At 55.0% G+C, this 27248-nt stretch overlaps 1 protein-coding gene across 9 annotated transcripts in view; it reads left to right on the forward strand.

Moving 5' to 3' along the window:
• The window catches only part of CELSR1 (cadherin EGF LAG seven-pass G-type receptor 1), a 190065-nt gene that overhangs the window by 145487 nt on the left and 17330 nt on the right, over positions 1–27248 (forward strand). For 7 of the 9 annotated variants that reach the window (XM_045363426.3, XM_045363428.3, XM_045363427.3 and 4 more), the window contains exons 10-23: positions 3135–3320; positions 4399–4512; positions 5321–5495; positions 6401–6542; positions 8872–8992; positions 11360–11543; positions 11891–11992; positions 12700–12794; positions 14010–14219; positions 17475–17658; positions 19104–19247; positions 21410–21614; positions 22479–22646; positions 24708–24834. In XM_045363426.3, coding sequence (XP_045219361.2) covers positions 3135–3320; positions 4399–4512; positions 5321–5495; positions 6401–6542; positions 8872–8992; positions 11360–11543; positions 11891–11992; positions 12700–12794; positions 14010–14219; positions 17475–17658; positions 19104–19247; positions 21410–21614; positions 22479–22646; positions 24708–24834 — 2157 coding nt within the window. Of the gene's footprint in view, positions 1–3134; positions 3321–4398; positions 4513–5320; positions 5496–6400; positions 6543–8871; positions 8993–11359; positions 11544–11890; positions 11993–12699; positions 12795–14009; positions 14220–16844; positions 17330–17474; positions 17659–19103; positions 19248–19942; positions 20327–21409; positions 21615–22478; positions 22647–24707; positions 24835–27248 lie in introns of those variants that run through there. The other 2 variants (XM_074003509.1, XM_074003510.1) reach the window with 2 other exon arrangements.

Here is a 27248-nt window from a genome sequence, read left to right on the forward strand (position 1 = left end):
TCTCACTGAGTCTGTTTGCTTGAAAGTTTTGTGGTTCCCAGTGTTATTTTTGAGTCTGTGTCTGATGATTTTGTGGTCTGTTGCCACTCTTCCTTGCTTCTCTTGGTTTTCAAGCGTATTACCTTATATCCTCATATACTTGGCTGCTTTTTATTGAGTGCTAGACATTTTATTTAAAACTAGAGAGCATGTGAAACTAGAATGGGGGCCAGGTGCAGTGGCTCATGCCTGTAATCCCAACACTTTGGGAGGCCAAGGAGGCAGATCACCTGGGGTCAGGAGTTTGAGACCAACCTGAGCAACATGGAGAAGCCCCGTCTCTACTAAAAATATAAACAAATTAGCTGGGTGTGGTAGTGGGTGCCTGTAATCCCAGCTACTCGGGAGGCTGAGGCAGGAGAATCACTTGAACCTGGGAGGTAGAGTTTACAGTGAGCTGAGATTGTGCCATTGCACTCCAGCCTGGGCAACAAGAATGGAACTCTGTCTCAAAACAAACAAAAACAAAAAACAAAACACACAAAGAAAAAGAGAAACTAGAATGGGGATGTCATTATCTTCCATGTTTGCTTCTGGCAACCACTGGGAGCACTTGCCCTCCCAGAGCACTTGAATGCAGTCACAGACTTTTTTTTTTTTTTTTTTTTTTGAGGCACAGTCTGGCTCCGTCACCCAGGATGGAGTGCAGTGGCGTGATCTCTGCTCACTGCAACCCCCGCCTCCCGGGTTCAAGCAGTTCTCCTGTCTCAGCCTCCCAGGTAGCTGGAACTACAGGCGCCCGCCACCACACCCAGCTAATTTTTTGTATTTTCAGTAGAGATGGGATTTCACCTTGTTGGTCAGGCTAGTCTCGAACTCCTGACCTCAGGTGATCCACCTGCCTCGGCCTCCCAAAGTCACAGACTTTAATGCAGTCACAGACTGAGATGGTTCAAAGCTGGGCTTCCAGTCCTGCAAGGGTGGATCTTTTTCGTTTTTTATTGTTAGTGTAAACCCCTCAGGGTTCCAACCAGAAGCCAAGGAACAACCCTTGGCAGTCCGTGAACCCCAGTTTTTAATCCTCCAGCCCCATGAACCTAGAAAGCTTTGAGGCATCCTGAGACTCTAGATCACAGGTGACTGATGAGGCACGGCATCACCTGCTGACCGGGCTGAAGAGTGCCAAGGAGGGCAAGGGTTTCAGGTACCTGGCAGCCGTGACCTGACTGCACGCTTAGCCTCCACTGTGTCTTCCAGAACCAGCTGCCGGCCTTGCAGGGAAACACACCACGCTGTTGTGCAGATTCTGTCTTTTCCTTGGTCATGAGCCTGAAACTCTGTTTTGCCTGGAGCCACTTCAGTGCCTTCAAACAGACATTCTTTAATATTTTGTCTCATGTTCGTAGGTGATTTCAAGAGGAGAGTTGGTCCAAATTGCCAAGTCCTTTCTTTTTTTTTTTTTGAGATGGAGTCTTGCTCAGTCGCCCAGGCTGGAGTGCGGTGGTGCAATCTCGGCTCACTGCAAGCTCCGCCTCCCGGGTTCTCGCCATTCTCCTGCCTCAGCCTCCCAAGTAGCTGGGACTACAGGTGCCCGCCACTACGCCCGGCTAGTTTTTTGTATTTTTAGTAGAGACGGGGTTTCACCATGTTAGCCAGGATGGTCTCGATCTCCTGACCTCATGATCCGCCCGTCTCGGCCTCCCAAAGTCCTGGGATTACAGGCGTGAGCCACCGCGCCCGGCCGCCAAGTCCTTTCTTAGGAGAACTAAGATTTTGACACTGTCCTTGGCCTACCTTATTTTACAATATGAGCATCTTAGGCCATTCGCAATGCTGATTTTTGTTTTTTTCATGCATGTAATTAAACACAGAGGATTAAATCTTGTCTTATAAAGTATGTTTGCATCCAAAAATAGGAGCCCAATAGTTACCTGAATCGAGCTGGTTCCCAATACTTAAAAGCCTAATGGGGCTTGGTCTTGGCCCTTCGCTTACTTGACCTCCATGAAGCGATTGATGCTTTTTCCCATAGAATAAGACAAGCAGTTCTGATGAGTGTTTTGGCAGCAGCAACAAAGAACAACTTTGCCTACTTTTTTTTTTTTTTTTGAGACAAGGTCTCGCTCTGTCACCCAAACTGAAGTGTACAGTAGTTGCTATCTTGGCTCACTGCAACCTCCACCTCCTGGGCTTGAGTGATCCTCCCACCTCAGCCTCCCAAGTAACTGGGATTACAGGAACACACCACCATGCCCGGCTAATTTTTGAATTTTTAGTAGACACGAGGTTTTGCCATATTTGCCAGGCTCTCTTTGACCTCCTGGCCTCAAGCAATCCACCCGCCTTGGCTTCCCAAAGTGCTGAAATTACAGGTGTGAGCCACCACACCCAGCCAACTTTGTCTAATTATTATTATTATTTTGAGACAGAGTCTCGCTCTTGTCTCCCAGGCTGGAGTGCAGTGGTGCAATCTCAGCTCACTGCAACCTCTACCTCCCAGGTTCAAGCGATTCTGCTGCCTTAGCCTCCCGAGTAGCTGGGCTTACAGGTGCCCGCCAGCATGCCTGGCTAATTTTAGTATTTTTAGTAGAGACAGGGTGTCACCATGTTGGCTAGGCTGGTCTTGAACTCCTCATCTCAGGTGATTCGCCTGCTGTGGTCTCCCAAAGTGCTGGGATTAAAGGCCTGAGCCACCACAGCCAGCCAACTTTGCCTTTTTTTTTTTTCTTGATACCAAGTCTCATTCTGTCACCCAGGCTGGAGTGCAATGACACAATCTCAGCTCACTGCAACCTCCACCTCCTGGATTCAAGCAGTTCTCCTGCCTCAGCCTCTGAGTAGCTAGGATTACAGGCACCCGCCACCACACCTAGCTAATTTCTGTATTTTTAGTAAAGATGGGGTTTCACCATGTTGGCCAAGCTGGTCACAAACTTTTGACTTCAGGTGATCCACCCGCCTCAGCCTCCCAGAGTGCTGAGATTACAGGCCTGAGCCACCGCACCCGGCCAACTTTGCCTACTTTTTAAACCCATCTTGTATCTGGTACCACAGCATCAGTCCCCCTTCACAGCTTCCTTGTTTAAGTGACTGCAAAGCGTTGTCTCTTTCATTGTCATTGTACCAATCAGTTGGTGTGGCTCTCCCTGCTCCAGATCCTGAACAACTACCTCCAGTTTGAGGTGTCCCATGGCCCCTCCGATGTGGAGTCCGTGATGCTGTCCAGGTTGCGGGTGACCGACGGGGAGTGGCACCACCTGCTCATCGAGCTGAAGAATGTTAAGGAGGACAGTGAGATGAAGCACCTGGTCACCATGACTTTGGATTATGGGATGGACCAGGTGAGCTGGTACCTGCACCTCCTCTGGGGATGGACCCTCTGGCCCAGGGAAAAACAGAATGACCCCTTGATGTGCCAGGACCCGCCAGAGACCTTGTGGATTTGGGGAGGCACTTTCTGGGCCCCCGCAAGTGGGCTTCTGTTCTGCCGTGTACCGAGGTCACTGGCATCTTCCTCACCTCCTTTACCCAGATGCCCCGCCCCCGGCAGTCAGCAGCTGACTTCCTCCAGCTGCATTTCTCAGCATGGTGCTGTCGGTGCCTTCAGCAGTGGTTTCTTTTAGCAAAGCCATGTTGAGCAACTTGCGCCTGCAGGCTCAGCACCGTGTCTTTAGGGTACTGAAGTAGCAGTGCCAGGGCCCCTGCCCTCAGAGCATGGATGGGGAGCAAAACTGGGAAAGCAGTGAGACCCAGGCCCTGGACAGGCCTGTGAGACACCAGGGAGCCACGCCTGTCCTAGCAGGCAGATGGCGTCATCCCAGACATTGTTCAGAATACTTACCGAACCAAACTGGCTTTCCACAGTTTGCAGGCGGGTAACTCAAGATGTTGTCTGTGAAATGCCCACACACTTAAGGGGCTACCTGGGATTTCCAAGAGCTCTTGGAGCCAAGGCTCATCTTACAACACAGACCTGGGAGTAAATAGGTGTGTTCCAGGCACCTGCTTTTCTGGGACTGGATCTCAGCCAAGACCCTCTTGGGTTCCCACAGTGTTAATGGGTGAACGAATTTCCGTTTGCTGCCGTCTTCCTGATTCGCCAAACTCTGTCACAGCAGGGCTGGTTTAGCGTTGTGCCCTTGACAGAGGCGGGACAGTTGCCCACGTTGACCCCACTGGCCGCTTCGGCTAGGCTGGGACATGGACACCCATCCTCTGGCCTGTTCCCCTCGCCCTTATCATCACAGCCAGCCACGCTGTCCAGCTGGGCCCAGCTCTCTCTTTGGAGGCCCAGATGTCCTCAGGCTCTGGGGAGCTTGTTGAAGCGACTGTTTAGGCTTCCAGCACATTCTTCAGGCTGGAAGACGTTTCTAGGATGGTGGACTCTGCCCCCAGAGCTCCGCCCCTCTCTCCACACAGAACAGGGCAGATATCGGGGGCATGCTTCCCGGGCTGACAATCAGGAGCGTGGTGGTCGGGGGCGCCTCTGAAGACAAGGTCTCCGTGCGCCGTGGATTCCGAGGCTGCATGCAGGTAGGTGGGGGCGGTGGCGGTGGAGTGGGGGGGGCCTGTCCCTCACAGGCGGCTCCGAGGCTGCCAGCACCACCGTTGGTGCCGTTGGTCACCCTGTTAGCTTTCAGTGAGTGAAGAATTTGTCTGATAGACATCCCCACTTTAACAGCTCCTGTTTCCTCTTTAGACCCATCCTTCCCCGCGGTTCCCCTTGGCATCCTGGCCGTCCCTGGCCCCCACAGCTCCCCACTGCCATGCCAGCCACTTGCCCCCTGCCTTTGTGAAGCATCCTGAATTGAGCCCCTTGCTGCCGCCCCCACCCAGTCCAACCACAGACGTCACCCAAGTAGGCCCCGTGCCTGTTCCCTGGAGCCAGGGGTTCCAGCTACAGCCGAGGGAACTGCTCTCAGAGTCGCTCAGCTCTCAGCCCCCTTGGCTCTCAGCCCCCTCGGCTCTCAGCCCCCTCGGTTCTCAGCCCCCTCGGCTCTCAGAGTCGCTCAGCTCTCAGCCCCCTCAGCTCTCAGCCCCCTCGGCTCTCAGCCCCCTCGGCTCTCAGCCCCCTCGGCAGGGATGTCCACTCCTCACACTCCCACCGTGCACCCCAGGAGATCGGGCCGGCGTGCCCTCTGAGCTCCTCACCCAGCCCTCCACTGCACTCCGGCCACCAGGCCATGGGGCGGGAGGAGCAGCCCTGCCCACCACAGCTCTGCAGATAAATGAGGCGTCACAAATGAATGCCTCGCGAGGGACCAGAGAGGTCTCAGGGTTCCCTTAACCCCTACTTACCTTTCCGGGCTCCTGCAGCCCCAATGCCCTTTCCTTAATGCAGGGAGTGAGGATGGGGGGGACGCCCACCAACGTCGCCACCCTGAACATGAACAATGCGCTCAAGGTCAGGGTGAAGGACGGCTGTGATGTGGAGGACCCCTGTACCTCGAGCCCCTGTCCCCCCCACAGCCGCTGCCATGACACCTGGGAGGACTACAGCTGCATCTGTGACAAAGGTGGGACCGCCCTCCTGGGGCCCTTCAGTGACAGGGAGGCCTCTCATGACTGAAACACAGGAGGGGGGCTCAGTTTGGACGTTGGTGTCCCCAGCCGAGTTCCTGTGGTTCTGTGGAGCGCTGAGCTTTATAACAAGTAGGCCCCATCTAGAGAGAGACTCTGAGCCTCTTCCTTACTTGAGGCACAGAGTGCCCCAGGTGCTCTCCTCAGCACATGGGGTGATCAGCAAAGAAATGATGAAAAGTAAGGCTGGGCGCAGTGGATCACACCTGTAATCCCAGCACATTGGGGGGCCAGGGTGGGTGGGTCACTTGAGGCCAGGAGTTCAGGACCAGTCAGGCAACATGGTGAAACCCCATCTCTACCCAAAAAAAAAAAAAGTTCGCCCGGCATGGTGGCATGCACCTGTGGTCCCAGCTACGTGGGAGACTGAGGTGGGAGGATCACTTGAGCCTGTTAGGCAAAGGTTGCAGTGAGCTGAGATCATGCCACTGCACTTCGGCCTGGGCAACAGAGCAAGACTGTGTCTGAATGAATGAATGAATGAATGAATGAATGAATGAATGAATGAATGAGTGAAAAGTACACGTTAAGGAAATCCTCCCTTCAGGGTGGCCTCTGAGATTTGAGGTGCTGAAGTCATCTGCTGGTGGCCATTCCCCATGTGTCCTGGGGCGGCCTGGGCCCCGTGTTCCAAGGCTCTCACAGCCAGGAAGGCCTTCCTCTCTGCATTCACCGAGTCTAACCCGCCTAACGCTGTGTTTTTGGGGACTCTGTGGCAGCCTGTCTCTTCCCTCTGCCGAGTACCAGAGAAAGATCTCGGGGAGACAGGTTGCTCCAGATATTTTAACGTGGAAGGTCTCATGGATTCTGGGTGGAGGTAATGCTGGCTCTGTCCTTGCAGGGTACCTTGGAATAAACTGTGTGGATGCCTGTCACCTGAACCCCTGCGAGAACATGGGGGCCTGCGTACGCTCCCCCGGCTCCCCGCAGGGCTACGTGTGCGAGTGCGGGCCCAGCCACTACGGGCCGTACTGCGAGAACAAGTAAGAGCAGCCCCGGGACCTCCCTGTGCCTTCAGAGTCCACGTGGCTGTGTTCCCTCTTCAGTCAGTGTCTTCTCTTTCTTATTTTGACCCGAAGATATGTGTAATTCTGGATAACAGGGACATTTTTTTTTTCAAAATTGGCATGAATTAAATGATATTTTTTTTTTTTTTTTTGAGACAGAGTCTTACTCTGTCATCCAGGCTGGAGGGCAATGGTGTGATCTTGGCTCCCTGCAACCTCCGCCTCCTGGGCTCAAGCGATTCTCCTGCCTCAGCCTCCCAAGTAGCTGGTCCTACAGGTGCCTGCTACCATGCCCAGCTAATAATTTTGTATTTTTAGTAGAGATGGGATTTCACCATATTGGTGAGGCTAGTCTCGAACTCCTGACCTCAAGAGATCCACCTGTCTCAGCCTCCTAAAGTACTGGGATTATGGGTGTGAGCCACCACGGCTGGGCAATGAGAATCGATTTGGACATCTCAAACTAACCCCATTGGATCATGTGTCCACGCCAGAAACGTGCAGTATGACTCACCCGGAGTCCTCGCTGTGCCCAGAGCGAACAGACCCCATGAGATGCAACGAGACGTGTGCGATTTATAGAGAATGCTTTCTCTCTCGAGTCGGTGGGGTTGAGGTCGTGTCTGATGAATGTGGAGATCCTGGTGTGGTTAGGACAGGCAGCAGCATGCTCTTTGGGCTCCCAGAGTGCCCTTTGCATAGGGATCGCTGGGCACAGTGTGTAGTCATTACAAGCATCACTTTGTCCAAGGTGGACCTGCTTGGTTCTTCATAAACCAAGATTCTAGGCCACCGTGGAGGTGATGCCCCCATGGCTCATTGTCCTCAGCTGCTGGTGGCCCTCAGGTGTGGGGACACCTGCTACGCTCTGTTCTTTGTCCACCTGAGCCTAGAGCAGGTGCTGTGATCCCGGCTGTGACCCCATGAGTGGGAAGCAGCCTGTGCCCTGGAGCTGGTGACCTCACGAGAAGATGGCACTACGTCATTCTTGGATACCAGCAAGATCGAATGCAAGGGAGAGTTTAGAGGAGGTGCCCTGGGAGTGGAGAGGGAGGTGGGAGCCAGTGAGGCTGAAGCCAGAGGGCTTTCTGGGAACGAAAGCAACAGAGCCAAGCTGGAGAGGGGTAAGGGGATGAGGCTGGTCTAGAGAGGCCTGGGTGGGGACGGGGGTGGGCCCACAAGCCAGGAACAGAGCTTGGCTGTGTGGAGGCCCTGGGGGCCCAGCACTAAAGTGGCAGAACCGGGTGTGGTCTTAAGGAACCCCCAGCTGCGGCATGGAGCACAGCTTGGAGCAGGGCGGGGTTGCTAAGAGGCTGATCCAGTGTCTCCATGCCCAGTGCCGCGGTCACCAGGGCTGCAGGGGGTGAAGGCTCTGGGGCCCCCACACTGCACACATACATCCATAAACACCAGACTCTTATATCTGGCCGGTTGTCTTTGTGACGCTGATTTGTACACAGTCCTTAATACTTGCTCATCAAGTGAGTGAATGCTAGAGCTGGCAGCTGGGTAGAGGGAACTCGGTTAGCCAGGATGGGGAATGCAGGAGCCCGCAGGACACTCGGGCGGGGCCGTTGCAAGCAGGTGGGCCTCCAGGTGACTGCGCAGGTGCAGCCCCTGTCAGGAACAGGTAGGACGACTCATGCACAGCAGCGGCCGGCACCTCGGAGGCCTGGCTTTGTCCCTGCAGTGTTGCTCATCTTCAGTGTCTGTTGCTCTCCGCCGGGGGAGGCTCAGGGAGGCAGGACTGGCTTCTACTGGGTTCTGAGTGCATGGACGTGTGCTACTGACCTAAGGGGCACGCTACACCAGGGCACGGCTGCCCTGAGCATCTGTGGGGCTGGTGGCCAGGGGACCTGGGGGACAACAAAAGCTGCCACACTCCCTGTTCAGGAGCCTCCCGCGGGCATCTCATGCTGGCACTCACCCCAAGCGCACTTTGAGAAGTTGTGCCAGGCAGCTGAGTTCGGTCTGCCTGTGTGGGGCTGTGTCGTGAAAGGCCAGCTCTTGCAGTAGGGTTCACTGTCATTAAGCCCCAGTGAGCCAGGCGTCATGTGGACGTGGGGCACACAGTGGACGCAGATGCCGTCCCAGTCGCTTTGGGCATGGCGGATCTGTGGGTGGGGGGTGAGGTTGGGAGCCAGTAGAGGGGAGACTGAGGCCACATAATGTGAAAGCGAAGCTCCCAGAGCTGGACCCAGCCAGGCCTCCTGGGCAGCCATCTCCACGCTGCCAGCGGGCCTCTTCTTGTTCCAGAAGGCACAGTTGCATAAACCTTCCAGCTGCCCTCTTATTTTCCCCACAGACTCGACCTTCCGTGCCCCAGAGGCTGGTGGGGGAACCCTGTCTGTGGACCCTGCCACTGTGCTGTCAGCAAAGGCTTTGATCCTGATTGTAATAAGACCAACGGCCAGTGCCAATGCAAGGTGAGGCCCAGCCCCCATGGTCCCTGCACGCCCACCCCAGGCCCTGAGCCCCAGGGAGATGGCTGTGTGTGTTAACACACATGCACAGATGCCCGTACATACACACACGCCTACACACCCTGCCTGTACACACCCCCTACATACACACATCCCTACACACACCCTGCCTGTACATACTCACACCTGCACACACACAGCTGTGCCCACTCACACATTTGTGTACAGATGTGGTTTTTGGTTTCCTTGCTGTTCCCCTGTGCTCTGTGACTACTCCATGGCTGTTTTCCACATGTAAACTACGGGTTCAGCCCTGCCAGCCCCCGCCCGTGGAACAGGAATCCCTGCCTGCTCCCAGCCCACTGCACATGGCTATGGGCAGCCCAGCCTTTTCTGAGGGCTGGCTCATCTCTGGCACCACCCCAGCCCTCCTGGTTGGCCATTTTCCTGGTCTTTTTTTTTTTTAAGATGGAGTCTCGCTGTGTCGCCCAGACTGGAGTGCAGTGGTACAATCTTGGCTCACTGCAGCCTCTGCCTCCCAGGTTCCAGCGATTCTTCTGCCTCAGCCTCCTGAGTAGCTGGGATTATAGGCGCCCGCCACCACGCCCAGCTAATTTTTGTATTTTTAGCAGAGACAGGATTTCACCATGTTGGCCAGGCTGGTCTTGAACTCTTGACCTCAGGTGATCCACCCGCCTCAGCCTTCCAAAGTGCTGGGATTACAGGTGTGAACCACCGTGCCTGGTCATTTTCCTGGTCTTTACCAAGCTGACATCACATGACAACAGCAGTTTTAAAATAGAAAGCGTCACTAAGTGTGTTATGCCCCACCCGTGTCCAGGGCTGTCCGTCCTAACCTGCGTGCAGCACGGAGCTCACATCTCATGTCTCCAGATGTGCACATGTGTTCTCAGTGCAGACTCTAGGGACCCCTCCCCACCCCCTCAGGATACGTCACCTCCTTCAGGATCTTCGTGTACACCACAGCCATAGCACTCATAGTAACTTGAAACCCAGATGTTAGGTCTGAGGGTAACAGGAGCCTGGGCGAGGGACATGAGCTTCCTGCAGATGCGGCCGGCCCTAGGAGGGAAGCTGGCATCAGGGTACCCTTGGATGCCATCCCGTGATGTCAGTAGTGTCCTGAGTGCCTGCAGTGGTTCCAACAGCAAGTGGGACTTGTGTCCTAAAAGGCTCAAATTAAACAGCTCTCCTGGGTCCGGGTTGGTCCACACATGTCACCAGATGGTGGTGGTGGCACAGTGGGTGGCAGAGCACAGGGGACGTTGGAAGTGAATTGGCGAAAACTTGCCTATGATTTTTTTCTCATTCAAAGTTATAGGCAGGGTGTGGTGGCTCATGCTTGTAATCGCAGCTACTCCGGAGGCCGAGGCAGGAGGGATTACTTGAGCCCAGGAATTCAAGACCACCCTGGGCAACATAGTGAGACTCCCACTTCTACAAAAAATAAAAATATTAGCTGAGCGTGCTGGTGCATGCCTGTGATCCCAGCTACTCGGGAGGCTGAGGTGGGAGGATCACTTGAGCCCTGGAGGTTGAGGCTGCAGTGAGCTGTGATTGTACCACTGCATTCCAGCCTGGGCAACAGAGTGAGACCCTATCTCAAAAAAATAGAAAAACAAAGTTATACAAAATGTAATAAACATAAAGATCGCAGTCACCCCATGTCGCCTCCCAGCTGTGATTGTTAGTGTTTTAGCATCTTTTCTGGGCCTGCCGCTTACCGCCATTTTACACTCAGTTGGAGTCCCCGCCTGTCACACAAGTTTGAACGTTGCTCATGAGTCTCCCCAAGTCACAGCCTGCCCCATTTTCTGGGGCGGGGTTGGGGGTTTGCTACTTGGGCCTGGGGAGGCCCAGTGACCGGCCGGCCCAGGCAGTGTAGCCGGTAAATGGCAAGGGTCAAGCATGAACCCAGGACTTTCTGAATCCAAAGTACAAGCTCTTGATTGTCACCCTGACCCACCCAATGGTGGACGTTCAGGTGGCTTCTAATTTTTCCAAACAACTTTAAAAAAATGCCCAAGGGCTATCCCCACGCGTAAGCCATTTGGATCTCTGATTCTTTTTAGGACAAATGCAAAGGTGCTCGCTGCTGAGATTTGCTAAGACATGAGGGAGGGCATGCTTCCCAAAAGAACTGCTCTCCTGGGTCCGGCCTTGTGGGGCCCTGGGAGGCAGCCCCTGTTGGGTGTGGGATGTGGGCAGAAGGTAGCCATGAGGGGTGAGATGGCTGGCGGCCGACACACGCACCCACGCGGGAGTCTGGACGTTGCTTGGAAAATGCGCTGCAAGGTAGGGCCTTTCCTGGGCATCTGAAGTCACAGGCCCTGCCTCTGGCTTTTGCAGGAGAATTACTATAAGCCCCCAGCCCAGGATACCTGTCTGCCCTGCGACTGCTTCCCTCATGGCTCCCACAGCCGCACTTGCGACATGGCCACTGGTCAGTGTGCCTGCAAGCCCGGCGTCATCGGCCGCCAGTGCAACCGCTGTGACAACCCGTTTGCCGAGGTCACCACATTCGGCTGTGAAGGTCAGTGTTGCCCCTTGACACCCTTCAGGTTACAGCGCAGGGACAGGCTGCTGCCCTGGCGTGCACGTGTGTGCATGCATGCCGGCTGTTTGGGGGAACCCTGGGCTCCCTTGTGTTCTGCTTTCTCTTGACCTTCTAGAAACCTGGTTCTACATGAGGGGGTATGGGTCAGAGCCTGGTCACCCCCTCTCCAGCTCTGACATGGATGGGGGCAGGGGAGATGCTAGGGTTCAGTTCTTGGTGGGAGCAGGGCCTCCTGCAGGGAAGCACACGCAGACAGTGGTGTCTGTTTGTGGTGCTGGGCACGGCATGCCCCGCTGAGCAGCTTTCTCTCCTCTGTACCCCAGTGATCTACAACGGCTGTCCCAAAGCATTTGAGGCCGGGATCTGGTGGCCACAGACCAAGTTCGGGCAGCCGGCTGCGGTGCCGTGCCCCAAGGGATCCGTCGGTGAGTCCCCGGGGCCTGTGGCATCCACGGGTAGGGAACTGAGGCACGTGTCCTTGTGGGAGAGCCGGTCGAGACGTGGGGACTCACGGAATGTTTCGTGCTAAAGAAACATCAGCAGGCAAAGTGCCGGGAAGAAATCAGATCACCTTTTCCCTACCCGTAAATACACAAAGCAGGCAGAGGACGTAACAGAAACATGAACAGCGTAGTGCATGTGGGGACGCCCGCCAGTCAGGCCCAGCCAGTCCCAGCTGCGTCACTCAAGCTGCGGCACCTGGACAAATGGCTTCACTGTTTGTAGCATTGGGTTTCCTCTGTGAAATGGGGACAGTGACTTTGTCCCCACTGTGAGGGGCGTCTGGGGAGTGCAGTGAGGCAAAGAAAGGCCTGGCCGAAACAGATTCCTGGCACATGGGATCATGGCCGCCCAGCAGATGGTGTTGCTGATTTCTTTCCTTGCGGACTTGCTCGGAAGCTCTGGCTCCTGTTGGCTGGGCACCCAAAACGTCTGATTGTCAGTGTCAGAGCAGCTTCGGCGTGGCCCTGACATGAAAGAGGGGTGCTGGTGTTGGCCTTCCGGCCCCCCTGGGGTTCTCACCGCCACGCAGTGTTCTGGGTTTCAGTACATTCGGACTGGGGATTGAAATACACAAGCATTGATCAACAATTTGAGTTTCAGGCTTTGCACTCCTGCTCTGCTTCCCTAGGAAATGCGGTCCGACACTGCAGCGGGGAGAAGGGCTGGCTGCCTCCAGAGCTCTTTAACTGCACCACCATCTCCTTCGTGGACCTCAGGGCCATGGTAGGGGCGCCTCGAGGATGCGTGTTCAGCCGGGGCACGTGTGTGTTCATGTGTGCATGCTCAGCCGGGGCACGTGTGTGTTCATGTGTGCATGCAAGGGTTTGTGTGGGCCGAGGCTCCTGGGCTGGGGAGTGTCGGGGCAGCTGTGATGCTGCAGGGATAGCCCCACGGGCCCACAGCCTGGAGCCAGTGGTTCCTGTGGACTTGGGGGCATTGGCACCTGAGCCAGTCACCCCCCACGTGCACTTCTGTCCCCCAGAGGACCCAGCTCTGTGTCTTTCGTTCTGAAAACGCAGGGTCCCTGCATTTGACTCCATTTGCCCCCTGATCCTGCCCTATTTCATAGCGTTTGTTCCCCTGGCTCCAGCTTGCTGTCTTTCTCTGAGCCCTCTTTGGCCCACCAGACCCTTGTTTCCATGTTTTCCATGTCCTAACTGTCAGCGGTGCTCATTTTTTGGGCTTCTGGGGTTTTTTTTGTTTTTTTTTTTGAAGATGAAGTCTCACTCTATCTCCCAAGCTAGAGGGCAGTGTCACGGTCTCAGCTCACTGCAACCTCTGCTTCCCCGATTCAAGCTATTCTCCTGCCTCAGCCTCCCTAGTAGTTGGGACTTACAGGTGCCCACCACCACACCCTGCTAAATTTTTTACTTTTGAAATAGAGACATAGAGTATTTTTTTTTTCTTTTTTGAGACGGAGTCTTGCTCAGTTGGCCAGGCTGGAGTGCGGTGGCGTGATCTTGGCTCACTGCAAGCTCCGCCTCCCGGGTTCACACCATTCTCCTGCCTCAGCCTTCCGAGTAGCTGGGACTACAGGCGCCTGCCACTACGCCCGGCTAGTTTTTTTGTATTTTTGTAGAGACGGGGTTTCACCGTGTTAGCCAGGATGGTCTTGATCTCCTGACCTCGTGATGCGCCCGTCTCAGCCTCCCAAAGTGCGACATAGAGTATTTTTAAAATAGAGAGTAGAGACAGGTTTTCACCATGTTGGCCAGGCTGGTCTCGAACTCCTGACCTCAAATGATCTACCTGCCTCGGCCTCCCAAAGTGCTGGGATTACAGGCATGAGCCACCATGCCCAGCCAGGCTTTTGGATTTTTTTAAGTTCCTTTCTGACAAGGAAACTTGCACCGGACAGTAGTGAGTTGCTGAGTAACCGCAGGAACCGAAAGCAACCAAAGTGGGTTTGCACACATTGCGACCACTTCCCTGTTGCAGAATGAGAAGCTGAGCCGCAACGAGACGCAGGTGGATGGTGCTGGGGCCCTGCGGCTGGTGAGGGCACTGCGCAACGCTACACAGCACACGGGCACGCTCTTTGGCAATGACGTGCGCACGGCCTACCAGCTGCTGGGCCACGTCCTTCAGCACGAGAGCTGGCAGCAGGGCTTCGACCTGGCAGCCACACAGGATGCCAACTTCCACGAGGTAGGAGGGTGGCTGCCGCCCTGGCTCGGGGACACTCGGGGATGCCCGTGGGCGGGCACTGTGGGGCTGGGCATCCACCTCAGCTCGTGGAAGATGGTTGTGTCCGGGATCCTCGAGGCAACCCCTCATTTCTCAAATGTGAGCCCTGGTGGGTGCAGCACCTGGCTCAACTGACAAGCTCTACAGAATGTTCCGGAAGGAAACTGGCAGGTCACAGCCTTGCCGGTGATCCCAGTAGGGCCTGTAGTGTGATCTAAGTGGCTTCTAAGTGGCCCACCTGAATCAGCCCCTCTCCCTTCCACGCAGCCTGTGATGTAGTATCGTCCACCCATTTGACAGGTAAGGAAACAGGCACAGAGAGAGCTAAGGAGTTTGCCCAAAGGCACAGCTCGTAAGGGGCAGGGCCCGGCAGTGGGCCCCCGTGTCCACTCCCACCCGCAGCTCAGAGGTCCTGCTTTCAGAGGGCCGTGACTCCACCTCAACCCTCCAGCTCTGTGTGTGGAACTTGTCAGCCCCTGAGCGGTGTCTTTTTAGGGTGAATGCAGAGGAGACTCATGCAGCCTGATATTTGGAAACTGCCCTTGGGGACTCCAGAAGTTTCCTTGTGGCTCCACTGCAGGCCTCGTCATCCAGACAGGACCCCAGAGGAGCGCCTGTCCACACAGAGCCCGCGGGGACACCCTGTCCCTCCCACCCATCCACACAGAGCCCGAGGGGACACCCTGTCCCTCCCACCCATCCACACAGAGCCCGCGGGGACACCCTGTCCTCCCACCCATCCACACACAGCCCGCGGGGACACCCTGTCCCTCCCACCCATCCACACGGAGCCCGCGGGGACACCCTGTCCCTCCCACCCATCCACACAGAGCCCGCGGGGACACCCTGTCCCTCCCACCCATCCACACACAGCCCGCGGGGACACCCTGTCCCTCCCACCCATCCACACAGAGCCCGCGGGGACACCCTGTCCTCCCACCCATCCACACACAGCCCGCGGGGACACCCTGTCCCTCCCACCCATCCACACAGAGCCCGCGGGGACACCCTGTCCCTCCCACCCATCCACACACAGCCCGCGGGGACACCCTGTCCCTCCTACCCATCCACACGGAGCCCGTGGGGACACCCTGTCCCTCCCACCCATCCACACGGAGCCCGCGGGGACACCCTGTCCCTCCCACCCATTCACACGGAGCCCGCGGGGACACCCTGTCCCTCCCACCCATCCACACAGAGCCCGCGGGGACACCCTGTCCCTCCCACCCATCCACACGGAGCCCTCAGGGACCTCCTCATCCACAAAGGGCCTCCAGTCCATGCAGGGCCCCCATGGAACCTTCCAGTCTGCATAAGGACGCCAGAGACCAGGCAGGGTCCCCCTGCTGGGATTTGAGTTCCAGCCGGAGAGTTGGGCCAGTGGCGTTTATTCTCCACGCGTGACTCCGCAAACAAGTTTCCTTCCTGGTTTCTGTTTCTTTTCTTTTCTTTTTTTGAGATGGGGTCTTGGGTCTTGTTCTGTTGTCCAGGCTGGAGTGCAGTGGTGCAATCTTAGCTCACTGCAACCTCCGCCTCCCAGGTTCCAGCAGTTCTTCTGCTGCAGCCTCCCAAGTAGCTGGGATTACAGGCGCCCACCACCACGCCTGGCTAATTTTTTGTATTTTTGGTAGAGTTGGGGTTTCACCGTGTTGGCCAGGCTGGTCTCAAACTCCTGACTTCAGGTGATCCACCAGTCTCAGCCACCCAAAGTGTCAGGATTACAGGCATGAGCAACGTGCCCAGCCCTGGTTTCTGTCTTGGGTGTGGTCCCCAAGCCCCTGAGCACAGCCTCATGCCTCCACCCAGTTGTTCACATAGACCCTGGGGTGTGCGGAGGCTGAGGGTCACCCTTGGAGGAGCTGCCCACGTGTCCACAGCGGCCTCAGTGTGGGTCCTCTGCTCAGCCCAGGTTGTGGTGGTTCCATCACTGCTTTACGTGGTGTGGGGTTCAGGAGGACTTCTGATATTACCAGGGGCATCTCCACATGTCTTCCCTGCCTTAGCATCTTGGGGTGTACGTGGAAAAAAGCCTGGCAGGGCTCACTCTGACAGTCCCATCCTCTGACATTGAATCCCCCACAGTCCCTGTGGTTTATGTGATGGGATTCAGGATTTATTAAAATCACACGTTAAAAAGTGACTTGTGGCTGGGCGTGGTGGCTCACACCTGTAATCCCAGCACTTTGGGAGGCCGAGATGGGCAGATTGCCTGAGCCCAGGAGTTCGAGACCAGCCTGGGCAACATGGTGAAACCCCGTCTCTTCTAAAATACAAAAAAAATCTGCCGGGCGGGGTGGTGGGCGCCTGTAATCCCAGCTACATGGGAGGCTGAGGCATGAGAATTGCTTGAACCTGGGAGGCGGAGGTTGCAGTGAGCCAAGACCGTGCCACTGTACTCCAGCCTGGGCAACAAAGTGAAACTCTGTCTCAAAAAACAAAAACAAACAAACAGACTTCCTTATCTATTTGAATTCAACTTTGATTAATGTTTGATCCTATTTATAAACTTAGACCATGAAATTCCCCTGAGTATTTTAAATGGAATTAATATATGTTATATATTTGATTTTTCTTTTTGTATTTCAGTTGTTCGGCCAGCAAACAGCCCTTCCAAGCATTTAAACAGTGCTTGTAAATCTAGTAAATTAAGCTAAAAATATGAAGCATCTTTAATTCTCTGGATTTTAATATACTTTATGAGCTTAGTAACATTTTTCTATTCCTCCTAAGATAAACTTTTCGAAAAAAAAATCTGGGAACTAGGCCAGGCGCAGTGGCTCACGCCTGTAATCCCAGCACTTTGGGAGGCCGAGGCGGGTGAATCACCTGAAGTCAGGAGTTCAAGACCAGCCTGGCCAACATGGTGAAACCCCGTCTCTACTAAAAATACAAAAATTAGCCGGGTGTGGTGGCACATGTGTGCCTGTAATCCCAGCTACTCAGAAGACTGAAGCAAGATAATTGCTTGAACCCAGGAGGCAGAGGTTGCAGTGAGCCGAGATCGCACCACTGCACTCCAGCCTGGATGACAAGAGCGGAAGTCTGTCTCAAAACAAACAAACAAAAAAAAACACTAATATTAAAGAGCACAATCTGAAGTGTAGGGCTGGAATGAATGAACCCATTAGGCAAGCAAAGGCTTTCAGGGCTGGTGTCCCTCAGTCCTGCGAGCCAGGCCCCCTCAGGCTGAGTACTGAGCGGTGTCTATCTGACCAGGACGTCATCCGCTCGGGCAGCGCCCTCCTGGCCCCGGCCACCAGGGTGGCATGGGAGCAGATCCAGCGGAGCGAGGGTGGCACGGCACAGCTGCTCCAGCGCCTCGAGGGCTACTTCAGCAACGTGGCACGCAACGTGCGACGGACCTACCTACAGCCCTTCGTCATCGTCACCGCCAACATGAGTAAGGCCCTGGCTGCGTGGGGGGCGGAACCCTGCTACCGTCAGGGGTGTTCCCCAGAGCTGGGCCCCCGTGGGGTGAAGCAGGTGGGCTCCTGGTCCCCCCTTGGCCATGCTCTTAGAAGAATGATTCTGAGGCCAGGTGCAGTGGCTCATACCTGTAATCCTAGCACTTCGGGAGGCTGAGACAGGCAGATCACGTGAGGTCAGGAGTTGGAGACCAACCTGGGCAAAATGGTGAAACCCCGTCTCTACTAAAAATATAAAAAGTAGCCAGGCGTGGTGGTACGTGCCTGTAATCCCAGCTACTCGGGAGGCTGAGGCAGGAGAATCACCTGAACCTGGGAGGCAGAGGTTGCAGTGAACCAAGATTGCGCCATTGCACTCCAGCCTGGGTGACAGAGCAAGACTCCATCTCAAAAAAAAAAAAACAAAAAAACTGAAGATTCAGCAGCTAGGCCTCTGTTTCGTCATCTGTAAGTGGAGCCTTTGGGAAGACAGTCTGCGATGACACACCCATGGCTCCCAGGGGACAGGTCCTGGGCTTGGGAAATGTTGGGCCATGATCTTGGGGGTCCAGCAGGCCTTCCACACCCTCAAGTGTGAGACTCTAGAAGGATGGATGTCAAGAGCCCCGCCTCACTCCATGCTTACTGCAGACAGGGGTAGGTACAGGTGGGATGCAGGAAGTTGGAAGTCAATTCTGTTCTAAAGATGGCCAGTCAACTGGGCATAGTAGTTCACACCCTGTAATCCCAGCACTGTGGGAGGCCGAGGTGGGCAGATTGCTTGAGCCCAGGAGTTCGAGACCAGCAGGGTGCCATAGGGAGACCCTGTCTCTATTAAAAAAAATAAATAAAAATTAGCCAGGTGTGGTAGCATGCCCCTGTATTCCCAGCTACTCAGGAGGCAGAGGTGGGAGGATCGCTTGAGCCCAGGAGCATGAGGCTACAGTGAGCTGAGATTCTGCTACTGCACTCCAGCCTGGGTGACCGAGTGAGACCCTGTCTCAGAAAATAAATATAAGTAAATAGTCTGAGTGTGGTGGTTCATGCCTGTAATCCCAGCACTTTGGGAAGCCAGAGCATGCAAATCACTTGAGGTCAGGAGTTTGAGACCAGCCTGGCCAACATGATGAAACCCCATCTACCAAAAAAAAAAAAGCCAGGCGTGGTCGTGCCTGCCTGTAGTCCCAGCTACTTGGGAGACTGAGGCAGGAGAGTTACTTGAACCTGGGAGGCGGAGGTTGCAGTAAGCTGAGATCGCACCACTGCACTCCAGCCTGGGAGACACTGCGAGACTCCGCCTCAAAAAAAAAATAAATAAATAAAATATAAATAATAAATATGGCCAGCCAGTGTCAGTGTGACAGTTGTGGTCATTTTGAAAACAGCAAGGGTTCAAGAAAGCCCTGGGAGTTATGTCTGATTGAAGGAACTGTCCCCCCAGTTCTGGCCGTCGACATCTTTGACAAGTTCAACTTTACGGGAGCCAGGGTCCCGCAGTTCGACGCCATCCGCGAAGAGTTCCCCAGGGAGCTGGAGTCCTCCGTCTCCTTCCCAGCCGACTTCTTCAAACCACCTGAAGAAAAAGGTAGAACCGCTTAGAAACCTGCTGCTTCCCTCGGAGTCCCCAGCGTTCAGGGAGGGGAGGGCGCCCCGCTGCGGGAATCACAGGACTGCGCACTGAAGCTCCGGGCCGGAGTGTTCCGAGTGCTCGCTGGTGCCAGGTCCTGCTGGTGACAGCAGGGTTGTTTTGTACAAGTGCTTAGGTACAGGCTGAGCATCCTCATCCTCAAACCTGAAATGCTCCAGAACCTGAACCTTCTTGAGCACTTAAAGGAAGTGTTCATTGGAACATAAGTATGAAACGATAAAATCAAAATCCAGGCTGGGTGCTGTGGCTCACACCTGTAATCCCAGCACTGTGGGAGACCGAGGTGGGCAGATCACCTGAGGTCAGCAGTTCGAGACCAGCCTGACCAACGTGGTGTAAAACTGCATGTCTAAAACACACAAAAAAGAGCCAGCTGTGGTGGCGGGCCCCTGTAATCCCAGCTACTCAGGAGGCTGAGTGCATGAGAATTGCTTGAGCCCGGGAGTCAGAGGTTGCAGTGAGCCGAGGTGCACCCAGCCTGGGCTGCACAGTAAGACTCCCTCTCAAAAAAAAAAAAAAAAATTCCAAAATGTTCCCAAGCATTTCAGCTAAGGGATATTCAGCTGTGTAATTGATAATGTGAGAAAAAAGAACTGAAATTTTTATGTGAGCTGGTTATCTTTGATGTGCAGTGAAAAGCTGCTTCTAGCCGGGCGTGATGGCTCACGCCTGTAACCCCAACACTTTGGGAGGCCGACTCAAGGAGGATTGCTTGAGCCCAGAAATTCAAGACCAACCTGGACAACATAGAGAAACCCCATCTCTACCAAGAAAGTTTTGTTTAATTAGCTGGGCGTGGTGGCGCAGGCCTGTAGTCCCACCTACTTAGGAGGCTGAGGCGGGAGGATTGCTTGAGTCCAGGAGATAGAGGCTGCAGTGAGCTGTGATCATGCCACTACAGCCCAGCCTGGGCAGCAGAGCAAGAACCTGTCTGGTGGGGGGAAAGCTGCTTCTAAATAGAAATAGACATTTTAGAATCACCTTCCCCTCCCCGCAAAAAACAACAAAAAACAAAACAAGCCAGAATGCTGTCTGTGTATGAACAAATCTTCAATTCTGGGTTGAGGTTATAATGCAAAACAGTTTGAACATTTTGAATTTTCTTAAGGTACTTCTTTACAGATCCATGGCAATTACTAAAAACTTCCCCAGATAAAAAGGACATGAAAAGGTAAACTCCGTAATGGACAGTTTAAAATTGGAAACCTCGTTAGTAAATGGATTTTGTCAGGTATATGGTGTTATCTCGTGTCTTAAAAAGAGGGGTGACTCTGATGTGGGGTCATGCTTGAAACTGAGAGGACGAGGTCCCCGACTCTCCATTGCAGCCAGCTCTCTCTGGAACTAATAGAGTGAGAACTCGCTTATTACCAAGGGCTGGGCACCAAGCCATTCCTGGGGGATCCACACCCATGACCCAGACACCCCCCGCCAGGCCCATTTTCAACTCTGATCACATTTTCACATGAGATTTGGAGGGGACACATCCAGACTGCATCAGATACGTTCGTGTTTAAGGGGTCCATCTCCAGAACTCTTCATCCTGCAGATCTGAAACTCCAGCCCACAAAACACTCCCCTCCCCAGCCCCTGGTGCCCACCCGTCTTTCTGTCTTTGAATTTGACTCCTCTAGGGACCTCCTGTAAGAGGAATCGCACAATATTTGTCCTTTTGTGATTGGCTTATTTCACTGAGCGGAACGTCCTGTAGGTTCACCCGCGTTGTAGCAAGTGTCAGACTTGCCCTCCTTTTGAAGGCCGAGTAACATTCCGTTGTGTGGATGGACCACTCTTGGTTTATCCACTCACCAGTCGGCGCATGGCTGGGCTGTTTACACCTTTTGGCCTGTGTGGATGGTGCTGCTGTGAATGTGGGCATGGAAGTATCTGGGTCCCTGCCTGCGGTTCTTTGGGGTGTAGACTCAGAAGTGGGCTTGCTGGGTCACGTGGTAAGTCCTGTTTTTGATTTTTTGAGGATGAGCTCTACTGTTTTCTGTGGGACATATGTTGGTTTTTGAGAAGCACCTGCTAGCACTGACAGCCATCTTGGGGAACGCAGATGCTCCTGCCGGAGTCCTCACGCTCTGCTCACATTGCAGAAGGTCCCCTGGTGAGGCCGGCCGGCCGGAGGACCAGCCTGCAGAGCCCGCGCCCGGAGCCTGGCACCGAGAGGGAGGCCCCGATCAGCAGGCGGAGGCGACACCCTGATGACACTGGCCAGTTCGCCGTTGCCCTGGTCATCATTTACCGCACCCTGGGGCAGCTCCTGCCAGAGCGCTATGACCCCGACCGTCGCAGCCTCCGGTGAGGCCTGGACACGGGGCACATGGGGAGGGCCCATTCTGGAGGCCCCTGAGGCTTCCACAAGTCAAAATCCTGATCCTGATCAAGCACAGGTCTTCACAGTGACATTTCACCGTGACCTGGCCCAGAGACAGAGACCGTTGCTTTGTGGTGCTCCTTGGAGGGAGGTTCTGGGGCTGCCACGGGACACTACACCCTAGAACGTTACACACCCTTTGCCTGGGCTTATCCCAGTGTTTCCGCCAGAAATGCCCCCTCCCTTGCATATGCCCCATCTTGTGCCTAGAGGGACCCCATTCTGTCCCCACACACCTGACCGAGGCAGTCGTGGGTAGTGCCTGCTGCTGGCCCCAGGGTTAGGGCTGCTCAGCTAGTCCTGGCTGGAAAGGATGAATGTCCCAGAAGCAGCTTTGTGACCTCCTCGGTGGGCGCAGCCCAAGGCTCCACCCTTCTTCCTGCCGTTTCCCAGATACGTCCCTGGCTCTGGGGTCCCGGTGACCCGGTGATTCATCCCCATGAGCTGCCATTATTTTGGTCTTTTGCTGGACAGTTAAGCCATCCCCTATGTTTCTGCCATTAGCTGTTATGGGCTGTGACATCTTTGCACCTGTGCCTTCTCTTGCTTTTTAAATTTCTGAAGTCCCAATTTGACCCAGAGGTGACACATCTCTCTGTGTGCCCTGTCAGTGATAAAACCTGCTCTAGGGACGAAGATACGGTGGGGCCCGTGGATCTGAGCTCTTTGAGTGTGATTCTGTCTCCCCTAGAAACACGATGTGGCGTATCCTCAGGGCATTTGTGCTGGGGTTTAAGCAAATGTTTCCTAACCGTGTCTGTCCCCGTGCTCTGGCTTCTTGACCTCAGGCTGCCTCACCGGCCCGTCATTAATACCCCGATGGTGAGCGCGCTGGTGTACAGCGAGGGGGCTCCGCTCCCGAGACCCCTGGAGAGGCCCGTCCTGGTAGAGTTCGCCCTGCTGGAGGTGGAGGAGCGAACCAAGCCGGTCTGCGTGTTCTGGAACCACTCCCTGGCGTAAGTGTGACTCCGGGAGCCCCGCATCTCCATGTGAGGGCTTTGCCGAGGCGGAGTGCGCCCGCAGGGTTGGGGGCTCCGTGGCAGAGCGCCCCGAGAGGACAGTCTCTTGTGGTCTGTGTTTCCCCTTTCAGCCCCGCCGTGGGGCAGCGAGCCTCCTGCTCTGCTTCTGTGGGAACATCAGAGTCGCCCCGCAGATGCCCACGCACAGATGCACACACAGACCTGCACGTGGAGACACAGACGTGCAGGCACACAGAGAGATCCCTCAAGGCTGACAGCCAGGAAGGGGCCCCTCGCCTGCGGGACTCCCAGGATGCAGCGGCCAACACCAGCGTAGTGCCCAGTTCACTGCCGTATAAGACAGCGGCCTGTTCCGCTCACACACGGGAGACAGAACCCAGAGACTGGCCTAGGAGCCTGTCTGCTGACGGTCTTGCCCGCGAGGCCGACACAGTCCAGCTTTGGGGACTGGCTTTACCCCCAAGAGGCCACACCCGGCCGCAGCACGGTTTATCTGGCCAGTTTCAGAAGTAGCGTTGGAAGTCAGCCGGTAGAGTGGCGCAGGCAGGAGGTGGTGCACAAGAGTCTGTGTTCTAGCATCCGTTCAAGTGAGGCAAAGTCGTTTCGTAGTTAGAAAAATGCAGAATGAGTGATTCTCACCCACACGTGAGACTGTGGATTCGGCGCCGCGGTGTGGCTCCCGTCTGCTGGAGCCAGTAGTGTTTGTGCCTTGGTTTTGCTTTTTAGCGGCGGAGTTGACGTGAGGTGTGGACATGGGAGTTGCTGTGTTTTTACAGGGAGCTTGCTTTTTCTCTGCTGGTCGGTTTTCACCTTTGCTGTCTCTGTTTAGAAGAAAACACTGGAATTGGGGTGTGGTGGGAAGGGGTCTGTGGCCAGGATGGGAGCAGTCAGGGAGGGCAAGACCCACTGGCTCTCCGCACACCAGGAGGGAGTGCCAGGAAGGGGAGACGCCATGCAGGACTCAGTGAGTCAGGCTCGAATCTGCTGAACGTTGTTCATCTAGGGGCATCTGTGCAGCAGGAACACTCCCCCCATCACAGTTCCCCTGGGCATAGTGGAGAGCCATGAGTGGGGGCTGTGCTGGGGGCTGAGCGAGCCAGTTGAGCCCAGCCTCATTCTTCTCCTGTTTCTGTGCTTTCCAAGTTCTAGTTAATAAGCAACCAGCATGGCACCTGGAATGTAATAGGCACTTGTGGCTTATAAAAGAGAGAAGAAAGGAACCCCTTTCACCACGAGGGGACCTCAGGCCCGGCTGTCTGTGCTGGGCATTCATCTGTGTCCTGCCAATTAGCTGCAGCTCTAATGACCTGCTCTCTGCTTTAAGTTGCACCTATTATTCCCACATTGTAAAGTTGGTGCCAGACGTATTCACGTTCACATCCCATTTTACAGATTAGCAAAGTAAGCATCTGAGAGGTTATGTGATTTTCCCAGAGTGCGCGAGGGCAGGGCCCTGTCGGAAGCCGAGGCACACCTTGTAACAGCTTGTTATTTGGGCCTTCCCATCAGTGAGGCGGCAGTCATAATGGGGCCCTGGCTTCTGGGCAGTTCCCATTAAACATTGTGCAACCTGAAGATGAAAGTGTCAGAGGAAGGTGAGATGTTATTTCTGAAAGATCTACCCTCAGAAAGAGACAGGAGTGCATCGCAGCTGTGTGAACCCCGGGTGGTGGTTCCAGTGGCGGGGCATGTGGTGGACGCGAGACAGCCCCATTTGAGTTTTGCTGCTAGATGACACGTAGAACTTGAACTTCAGAGGGTGCTCTTTGGAGGCCCTGACCAGACACAGGAGGGAAGGGTAATTGTTCCCATGGTCCTGCCTCCACCGCAGCAAGGCTGCTATTCTTACAGCCAGGTGGCTCTTGTCTTCGGTGCAGGGGGCTGGTGCGGAACACGGCGGAGAGCAGCCTGCGAGGGTACCAGGCTTTCAGCACAGGATGGCCTGGGAGCCCCCAGGGCTGGGCAAAGGCTGCCTCCAACAGACTCATGGGTGGAGGGAACCATCTTACCCCTGCCCCTTCTCTCTTCTCTCCACAGCGTCAGTGGGACAGGAGGGTGGTCTGCCCGGGGCTGCGAGCTCCTCTCCAGGAACCGGACACATGTCGCCTGCCAGTGTAGCCACACAGCCAGCTTTGCAGTACTCATGGACATATCCAGGCGTGAGGTGGGCATCCTCCTGTGGCCACTGTGCCTGCTGAGCCTACCCCCAAACCTGCCCCTCGTCAAACCCGCTGAGCCTACCCCCAAACCTGCCCCTCCTCAAACCCGCTGAGCCTACCCCCAAACCTGCCCCTCGTCAACCCGCTGAGCCTACCCCCAAACCTGCCCCTCGTCAAACCCGCTGAGCCTACCCCCAAACCTGCCCCTCCTCAAACCCGCTGAGCCTACCCCCAAACCTGCCCCTCGTCAAACCCGCTGAGCCTACCCCCAAACCTGCCCCTCGTCAAACCCGCTGAGCCTACCCCCAAACCTGCCCCTCCTCACACTAAGTCTTCCATTCTAAGCGCTTTGAACAAAACAAATCAACCGATTAAAACACATATTCCAGGATTGGCCAGAGTCTGCGAGGATTTCCATAACAAAGCCCCATTATAAGGGTTTTCAGAGAGCCCTGGTTATGCATTAAATCCCGGAATGGCAGACCCAAAGCTCAGGCTCCAAGGAGCTCTCGGAACCTGCCCCTCACTTCAGAGCGGGTCTGTTGGACGGTGCGGCTCCCCACTCACTTTGATCCTAAGGGACGTGACAGCTGCTGGGCGCTCTCCCTTGGGGCCACACGCAGGGCCACAGGACAAAAGGCTGGGCGGCTAATGTTTAACCTCTGGCATTTTAAGCGGCCGGGGAATGTGAGCCGGACATTGTGGGCCTGCAGATGAATTGGGGAGTGTTCTGAGGACTGTCCTGGCCTCCCGTTACCCAGACAGGAAGGACGTGGGAGCCAGCCTGGCCTCGGCCCGTGTGGGACCCTGGTGTCTTGGAGTCAGAACCAGAGGCCTGGGTGACCTCCCCCGGCCCCTCCCCAGGGCTGCACTGTGGCTCAAGGGCTCAGGCCACTGTCCTTCCCAAGGGCTTTCTGATGTGAAGTGGCCCTGGTTTCTGTCACATTCTTGGAAGGGTGAGTCAGTCCTCAGGCTGGGCTGGAGGAGGGCAGAGGCCTTCTGTGCAATGTGTAGGTGACGCTGCCCTGCCTCTGCCCCCGTCTCATGGGCAAATGGCACTCCCCAGCAGGACCCAGCCTGGAGAGGGGTCAGTGATTAGTGGACTTTGTCCATATAAGGGCGGGGTTGGGGCTTGTCTCATGGTCAGGACGCCGGGTGATATGTGGGCCAAGGAAACTGAAATGGAGGCAGAAGAAAGGAGGCTGGAGTGAGAGTCCGAGGCTCCCATGGCCTGGGTGCTCCAAAGCCAGAGGTCTCTGAACAGCCCCCAAGCCAGTGGAGGGAGCCTGGGGTGCTGCTGCAGGCCCCAGGGATGCCCAGGGGCCCAGGGCATTGACGGAGCCTCAGGAGGGGCAGTTCCAGACCCAGGGCCATGAGCACTCAGCCTCCCCAGCCCAGCCTGATCCTGGCTTCCCGGCTTGTAGCTCCACTTGGTAAACAACATCTGTCCGAAGTTACTAGAGACCCAGAGCTTGTTTTTCCCCAAATGCAGAAACTCCCCAGGGACCTGGGTCTTAGACAGGTGTCTTGGTTTGTAAAAGCACAGAAAACAATGTGAATATACACACTGCTGAACTGCGCGATTCAAAGTGGCCAAGATGGTAACGTTTTATGGCACGTATATTTTAGCACCATTTTCCTTTTGTTGTTTTTTTTTTTTTGAGACAGTGTTTGCTCTTGTCTCCCAGGCTGAAGTGCAGTGGTGCAACCTTAGCTCACTGCAACCTCCGCCTCCTAGATTCAAGCGATTCTCCTGTCCCAGCCTCCCAAGTAGCTCAGATTACAGGCTTCTGCCACCACGCCTGGCTAATTTTTTTATTTTTAGTAGAGATGGAGTTTCACCATGTTGGCCAGGCTGGTCTTGAACTCCTGACCCCAGCCTTTTTTTAAAAAAAAGTGTACTACCTGTAAGAAATGCATAATAAGGTTGGGTACAGTGGCTCACACTTATAATCCCAGCACTTTGGGAGGCCGAGGCGGGCAGATCACTTGAGCTTACAAGTTTGAGACCACCCTGAGCAACATTGTGAAACCCTGTCTCTACCAAAAATACAAAAATTAGCCCAGCATAGTGGTGCATGCCTATAGTCCCAGCTACTTGGCAGACTGAGGTAGGAGGATGGCTTGAGCCTAGGAGGCGGAGGCTGCAGTGAGCCTAGATTGTGCCTCTTCACTCCGGCCTGGGCAACAGAGTCAGACCCTGTCTCAGAAAGAAAAAAAGAAATGCATAATAAGGGATCTGGAAATTTGAAAAGTAATTCCGTATAGCAAGCTATGATAGAGACACGTGCAGCTGGGACAGGACATCCATTCACTGATAGAACACATCATATTGAGGGATAAGTAGGTAAAACAGAACAGATAGAAAGGGTACAGGTGCCCAGCGCTGTGGCAGTCTGAAGCATCGGGCCTGCCAGTC

This window comes from Macaca fascicularis, chromosome 10, assembly GCF_037993035.2.
Source record: "Macaca fascicularis isolate 582-1 chromosome 10, T2T-MFA8v1.1".
Lineage (NCBI taxonomy): Eukaryota > Metazoa > Chordata > Mammalia > Primates > Cercopithecidae > Macaca > Macaca fascicularis.